Source organism: Miscanthus floridulus, chromosome 1 (assembly GCF_019320115.1).
Source record: "Miscanthus floridulus cultivar M001 chromosome 1, ASM1932011v1, whole genome shotgun sequence".
NCBI classification, from domain to species: Eukaryota; Viridiplantae; Streptophyta; class Magnoliopsida; order Poales; family Poaceae; genus Miscanthus; species Miscanthus floridulus.
This window is the reverse complement of record NC_089580.1, coordinates 178,429,440-178,437,454: the sequence shown is the minus strand read 5'-3', so window position 1 is coordinate 178,437,454 and position 8,015 is coordinate 178,429,440. Positions and strand designations below refer to the sequence as shown.

Below are 8,015 nucleotides of genomic sequence, written 5' to 3'. Positions count from 1 at the left end.
ATCAATTGTTAGGGTTGTCTTAAATCAATTTTTTTAAAGTCTGACCGAATCTATAGAAAAGAGTATACATATTTATGACACCAAATGAGCATATTATAGAAATATATTCTATGGTGTATTTAATGATACTAATTTGGTGTCATAACTCTTTTATAGATTTGATCAAACTAGTTTGGGACAACTTGAGGAATTGATTTATTCAGAGAGTGAGGGGAGTAACTGTGTATTATGTTGGTGTTACATCATTGTCTGCATGGACAATTTATTGTTTTAATCTACTGTACCTTCTATATATTTGCACTGTTAGTCTCAACGGTGATTGCTGGATCGCTAGGTCGACGTTTAGGAAAAACACGAATCATTAGTCAAGTGGATATGTGATTTCTAGAGGACAAATGGAAGCTGATAAGCGTTCTTTGTTTCAGTGACAAATCTGAACCATTTGGATATGTACTATGTGATTCCCCACTTCTATTATCTTGTGTAAAATACCAATACTTGTGGAAATCTTACTTGACAATAAAATACAAACACATTCCTGACGCTCGTTGGCTTTGCTGAAAAAACTAGTCAAAAATTGTTCCGGCTGATTTGTTGTTAGAGAAAAACACTGTTTCGATTAAAAAAATAAACTAAAAAGTATGTATTATAAGACAAGCGAACAAGCAGCCAGGTAGAATCTATATTCCCTTCAGTTGGATATATTCATTTGGATTAATTTTGGAACAAGTACGATGGATGCTGCGCGGTGCTGCACCTGCAGTCCTGCATAAGCACCAACAAACACTACGGGTTCCCGGACAGTGGGAACCAGAATCCAATTCGGTGACGATAGGCCTCTTCCGGCTAACTCTGTCAAGCAGGATGCCCCTGCCGAATTTTTTGTTTTTCAGTCTTTTTTTCTTTGAAAGATTTTCACAGATACGCCCTGACAATATCTTTTAAAAAATAGACCCTGACCTCGACGCTGCGACAATTAACGCCGAGCTTACACGTCTTGACGCCAATTGCTTTAACGCTGAGGTCTATGTTCATTTTCTGCGTGTCGTTGACGTGACTGCTTGCGTGGTGCGAATGTGGTATGAGCTCGACGCCAATTACTACGGCGCCGAGCTATGAAAATTGATAAATTTTAATTTTTACCATGACTTGGATATTGAGAAATGTGGCTAACTCTAGATTTTTTACAGTGACTTATTGTTTGATCACTTAAAACAGTCTAGAAATGCCTAAGATAAAAAAAATAATCTACGGTTTATGTTCATGAACTAGCCTAAAAAAACTTCTAAGTGTTAGTTAACTCCTTTTTTCATAACGCTGTTTTGACCAGGGTAAAATTATAGTTTTTTTTTCTAGATATGATGTTTGACCTTTAATAGAAGTTGTAGTTTGAGTTGAGTACAACAAACTTTGCTTTTGGACCTAAACCTAAATCAATCTTTAACATGGCCGAATTGTGATGCTGTTTTAGCCCCTCTAAATCTTTCCAATTCCCTTATCGCCAGTAGTGAATTGACATGTTTGCGACATTTTATCTTCCAAATTTGTATATTTCCAATAGTTGCCTGTAAGTTTGTGGTGCAAACAATTTCAAGGACCTCAAGTCGTAACCCAACGAACTTTCGCTCATCATTAATGCCTATATGGAGCGCATCATCTTGAACCGGCTTGATACATAGACATTTCATGGGCCCATTGGTACGATGTACTAAATGATACAGGATGACCTGCATGTCATGCTATTCCTGTAAGGTTACCTCAAGGTCCAAGTTTTGGACGTTAACAAACTCCTTGATCCAGCTGCATGATGGTAGTATGCGTATATGCCTGTGCAGCTTAAAGCAATAACTGAGGGTCTTTGGCAGCCGAGCAATTGTGTCATCCAGAGAAGGAAACAGACCATCCATGTTCTTATCGAGTCACACTGACAAGGACTCCAGATGGTTGAGACACGAGATGGCAGAAAAGAACTCATGGATGTTGTCCAGGTTGGATATTGAGAAATGTGGCTAACAGTAGAGTTTTTACAGTGACTTGCTGTTTAATCACTTAAAACAATCTAGAAATACTTAAGATAAAAAAATTTGCCTGACCAAATGGAACTACAGCACGTCCGGACGACACAGTACAGAGCTCGGCTCCTGCAGTACGACGAGGCGATGCAGGGCTCGGCTCTATGCGTCTATTGCATTGCTAACCGGAGATGCATTGGTGCATGCAACAAACCGTATGCGCATGTGTAGACATGCAAGCATGGACGCAACACACCTCACCTGTAAGCACGTTGAAATATGGCTAAATCTAGATTTTATGATCGTGGCTAAGTCTAATTTTTTTAACGTGGCTAAGTCCAAACTTAACGAGACTTGTTTTTGTTGTTATCTCCTCAGAGAGTATTCAAACTCGTAGTACGGTATCAAATTAAGTTGTTATACAAATTTAGAAGATAAAATGTCGCAAACATGTCAATTCGCTACCGGCGATAAGGGAATTAGAAAGATTTAGAGAGGCAAAAACAGCATCAATTCGCTACCGGTGTTAAAGACTGATTTAGGTTTAGGTTCAAAAGCAAAGTTTGTTGTACTCAACTCAAACTACAACTTCTATTAAAAGTCAAACTTCATATCTAGAAAAGAAACTATAGTTTTACCTTGGTCAAAACAACATCATGAAAAAAGAGTTAACTATTGATCCAACACTTAGAAGTATTTTTAGGCTAGTTCATGAATATAAACCCTAGATTATTTTTTATCTTAAGTATTTCTAGATTGTTTTAAGTGATCAAACAAGTCACCGTAAAAAAATCTAGAGTTAGCCATATTTCTCAATATCTAAGTCATGGTAAAAATTAAAATTTATCAATTTTCATAGCTCGGCGCCGTAGTAATTGGCGCCAAGATCCACGGCGCCGAGCTCATGCCACGTCCACGCCACACAAGCAACCACATCAACGACATGAAGAAAATGACCCTGGACCTCGACGCCAAATCAATTGGTGCCAAAGACGTGTAAACTCGACGCTAATTGTCATGGCGCCGAGGTCAAGGCCTGTTTTTTGAAAGGATACTGCCAGGAGCGTATTTATGAAAATCTTTCAAAAAAAAGTGTTGAAAAACAAAAAAAAAATTCGGATGCCCCTGCGGCCCTGCTACGTGCAGGTCTTCGCTTTGACTGTATTATTCGGCGTCCAGCCCCCTACCAGCTCCCCCATCTCCGGACTACAATTGCTCGGTTAACGGATCTGTTCGCTTGTCTTATAATCCGTACTTTACAGCTTGTGTTTTTAGTCGAAACAGTATTTTTCTCTCACATCAAATTAGCCGAAACAATGTTTCGGTTTGTTTTTTCAGCGAAGCGGGCCAATTCTAGCAGCTATGGCACCATCCATATTCTGAGGGGCCTTCCAGTGAAACAGGACACTGATGAACTGCTTGTGCCCTCACCTTCAGGACACTGAGCAGTAGAACGAGCAATAATACAACGGGAAAAGTATTTGTGAGCTTGCTGTTGCTGCTATGTTTACTGGGTGTTTATTTTTTAAAAAAAGACGGTGAAAATCTGGCCGAGAACTGGAGACGGGTGTGAATGCGTGTTGGGGGTGGGGGGGGGGGGGGGGGGGGGGGGGTGTCCCCAACTCCAGCTATTCATTGTTTTCAGTTGTGGCCACATCCACATGTACGCACGCCGATTCATGGTGAACACTATTCACTCCAGCAAAGGGTTGCTGAGTAACAGTGAAACATCTTAGGCCTCGTTTAGTTTGCAAGATTTTTGGCAAAATGGTACTGTAGCACTTTTGTTGTTATTTGACAATTAGTGTCCAATCATAGTCTAATTAGGCTTAAAAGATTCGTCTAGTGAATTTCATCTAAACTATGTAATTAATTTTATTTTTTATTTATATTTAATACTTCATACATGCGTCTAAAGATTTGATGTGACGAAAAATCTTAAAAATTTTTGCAAAATAAAATGGAACTAACGTGATCGAAGGGAGCTGGGAGCTGCAGCTCTCACCTCTGGTAACAAGAAATCTTCCTTTATTATTAGTAGTACTTTATATGTACTGTGGCATGTTCTTTGGGAAGTTTTCAGCTTGTTCGGCTGCTGGACTTAAAAAAAAGGACTGTTCATACTATTTTCGCTGCTTATGTTAGGTTTTTTTTTGAGAAAAATGCTCCAACTGAAAAAAAAAAAAATCAGCCAGCCGACCTATACCAGCCGAACATCTCATTTGCATTTAGGACAAGTACAGGTGCATTGTACCTTATTTCATCTTTTTTTTTTCTTTCTTTGCTACTACCACTGCAGTATGATGTTCTCTTTGAAGATAGCAAATTGCTTTCATCTCTTCGTGAGTACTCTGTCTTTTTTTAACAGTCCAAGCACTTCTCTCTGTCTCACCCATTCTTTTTAAGGAATTATGTCAAGAGAACTATTAACTCATTAAGTGACAATAACCTTCTACCAAATGATTTCTGCTCTGCGTCCGAGTGTTTTTGCCTCATATTTTGTTTGGTCTTTGCTTCAGAGAAAAGGGACAAGCACCAGCATTTCTTGACCCCTTTCATCTTGGCCGAACTTGTTTCTGAATCACCTGGTGATTCTTACAGCGCCATGCTATACAATAGGATATGAACTAGTCAGTTATGACTTTAACCTTTGTAAACCCATCATTTATGATTCCAGCATTAAATTTTGATGGTTGTGATTGGAGGGACAGTACGCGCTGTTAAGTTTTGAGCAATCCCCTACCTTGGTGGCTTGGCCCCAGGAGTACAACCAGCTAACTTTTTCGTTTTCTGATGACTGGATCTTAGTCCCTAAACTGCTTCAGTGGTTCCCCTTGTGATTTGAAGGTCACACTTTCTTAGCTGTTGTCCTCTTTCTTGTTCTGTGGATCTGATTCTACGGTCTCTGAATTCTCACATTTTCGTTCTGTAGGTGTGTGTGTGCAACAGCAATTACCTAACTTTGTTTAGGCATTGTACATTGGTACTTGCAAATATGAGGAAAAAAGAAAGAGAGAGAAATTGGAGTTCTTATTGGTGTCCAACCACTAGTAACTATATTAGCTCGAATTTGCATTCAGCATCTATGCAATTATGCCGAATTGTGGAATCCATTTCACCTTCTTATACTAGAACTAGTCCATGCTTCAAGTAAATTCTTGAAGAGTTCTTTATATCCTTCAGCAAGTAAATTGAGTACTTTCTCAAACTTTACGCTCATGAGTTGGGTTGGTAAAAAAATCTGGAGGACAGAACTTTAATAGAGGCAATGTTTCAGAGGGTTTAAACTCAAATGGGCCCGGTTGATTGCCTAATAATTAACCTTATTCTGGGCTGGCCCATACATACACTGGATGGCATTAGCATCTGATCCTTGGGTTGGTTGCTAGGTCTTCAGTTTTGCAGCACCTACTGCAATCGATCTTCACCCAGAACACTCTTTATTCTGACCTCTGGATGTGATCCAGCTGGTGCATGGTTGTTAGTAGTACTAGTACCAGCAAGTCTATTCCAGGAATCGGTTTCCGCTTTTGCCCTTGCGTTTGTCTATTGCACCAGGCTTAGTTAGCCTTTTCACTTTGGACAATCTTTATGTAAGGCTGCACGGGTTAGTTGTTCCTTGTTGAGCCTTGCAAGGAATTGACTGTGTCCAGCTCCCGATCTACTCCACCCTTTAAGTAAAGCTCCTTCAGTTGGCAGACCTGGCAAGTTAGAAGATCACTAGTCATTCCCAAAAATGATTGCAACATCGCACTGAGTTCAAGTATCAGAGCAGGATGGTGAGTACATACGTTCATGGCAAGATCTATATATGTCCGTTCAGCCACTTCGGTTTGCAATGTGACAAGATCAATCATTGATTCTTTGGCAGATGTATTCCCCTCCACGCACCGACCCTGACAGAGAGGAAGAGCAGTGCTTCGCAATCAGAACTAATCTGCTTGCTTCACTAGACCATACCATGAATTTTGATGAGCCTATCGTCTTTCCAGTGAACAATGTAGGCATGCAAGAGGGGGTTCAGCTGTACAATTCGACTGGAGGTATAGTTATTCTCAATTCATTTTCTTAGCAACAATAGCTGTTAATCTGTGAAGCTTCTGACTTATAACATTCCACATTCCAACTCTTCCCAGATGCTCAACCAAGTAGAAATATGAACACAGGGAAGTGTTTAAAGGATGGCAAAAGGAAAGGTTCTGGAGAGGACAGTTCATCACTACATTCTCTAGTAAGGAAGCTAGAAGCTATGATTCCTTTGTCTCATTGGTTGCGCCATATCTCATTCCCTCTATTTCATTCTACTGTACTTGTAAATGTATTACTGCAGGATGAAGCCAGTGCATTGTTGCAGCGAGAAGTCAGCATGGAGTGCGCTGATGAGAAGGCGGGTGATGCTGGAGCCAAGAGAGAGGACTACGTGCATGTCCGGGCAAAGCGTGGTCAAGCCACCAACAGCCACAGCCTTGCAGAAAGAGTATTTTTTATCTCTTGAGCAACATAGTCAATGCTCCTGCAATGCCCAGGTCTCTTGCTTACAGTAGCATGCCCATTCGAAATGCAGTTTCGAAGGGAAAAGATAAATGAAAGGATGAAGCTTCTTCAAGACCTTGTCCCGGGTTGCAACAAGGTATGAATGACATCAAGCAGATGCTTATGCTCATACTGATGTGGTTATGGTGTGTTCTAACCAATAGGGACATGTTTCCTATGACAAGGCAGATTACAGGCAAGGCCATGATGCTTGATGAGATCATAAACTATGTGCAATCTCTGCAGCGGCAGGTTGAGGTTAGTGTATTGAAAACCTATGATTTGGAGGTTTACTCAATGGTTTCTCTAGGCCAATGGCTGAATCTTCATTTTCATGTTTGTGTTGGATTGTTCAGTTCCTTTCGATGAAACTCTCAGCGATGAGCCCAGAGCTCAACTGTGACCTCGACCTGCAAGATGTAAGATTGCAAAGCTCAACTCGGGTTGACGAAGAAAATGCCTTTAGATTGATCTTTCCTCAATCCTTGTCACTACAGATCCTTTGCACGCAAGATGCCAGCTCTGCTTTTCCAGGATACAACCTGCAAGCGAGCAATGTGCATCTTAATCTGTACAGAGCATCTGAAGAAGGTTTCTCACACAGGATCATCCCTAATCCAGCAAATGTTCATGTGACAAGGAACGCCCAGTTATCTGCATTTCCTCAGGTTTGCATTCGACGTCCTTGAACAGCTTCAAATGCTTTCCTATGCGATTACTAGTAGTTTCTACTTTCTACCATGGCAGAGAGGAGTTATCTGGAACGAGGAACTTCGCAGCATTGCTCCAAATGCTTTCGCTTCAGATACCATTGCTGGTAGCATAGAATTTTTCGTGCCTTTTCAGCTTCTCATTCATTGCTATGTTTTGCATTTCTCCTGCAGCTGTGCTCAATTTTGTGAGATTTCTCAAGATCCATTTTGACATTGCAGATTCGATGAAAGTGGAGTGACAAGTCGGCAGTTTAATGGTGAACAACTCTGAAAATCTTGACACGTTAGTCTGTTGGGTTGCTACTGGTGTGCCTTTTCAAGTTGCAATGGTGGCACGGCTTCTCTTGGGATGAGCTAGTTAACTTTGGTCTTTGGAGAGGAATTCTGGTGTCCACCCGTCATATGTACAGTTATAATAACTAATAACTAATAACTAATCAAAGGAGTTCGGTGAAATTTTTGTGATCTGGTGGAGAAAATAATGTACAATGATCGTCTGGAATTCCTGACACAACTGAGTTAGTGCTTTGGTGGCGTGTGGTTCCACCTGATTATTTGGTTGTAATAGCTGGTAGAGCTCTATAACTACTTGTATCCCCAAATATAAATTGCCGAGTCCGGACTCAGGAGAGAACTATGTTCATTTTAGTAGTTGCAGCGTAGCAACTCTGAAGGGGCTTCAGTGGGGGTGGCAGGACAACGGCGAAGGCGGTGATGGCTGGCAGGAGTCCGGCTCTTGGCCCGACGTTCGTGTTAG

At 40.8% G+C, this 8,015-nt stretch overlaps 1 protein-coding gene across 2 annotated transcripts; it reads left to right on the top strand.

The window, feature by feature from the left end:
* The first annotated feature begins 5,508 nt into the window (after positions 1 to 5,508).
* Positions 5,509 to 7,801, top strand: LOC136549656 (transcription factor bHLH74-like). Of its 2 annotated transcripts, XM_066541043.1 has the most exons (10): positions 5,509 to 5,791; positions 5,884 to 6,055; positions 6,149 to 6,243; positions 6,343 to 6,489; positions 6,577 to 6,642; positions 6,735 to 6,803; positions 6,902 to 6,964; positions 7,043 to 7,213; positions 7,293 to 7,362; positions 7,478 to 7,801. In XM_066541043.1, the coding sequence occupies exons 1-10, from the start codon at positions 5,789 to 5,791 to the stop codon at positions 7,495 to 7,497; spliced, it is 876 nt and encodes a 291-aa protein (XP_066397140.1). In that variant the 5' UTR covers positions 5,509 to 5,788; the 3' UTR covers positions 7,498 to 7,801. The 2 variants fall into 2 exon arrangements, with proteins under 2 accessions (XP_066397140.1, XP_066397135.1); XM_066541038.1 differs by having other exon boundaries at positions 6,149 to 6,489.
* Positions 7,802 to 8,015: the final 214 nt, after the last annotated feature.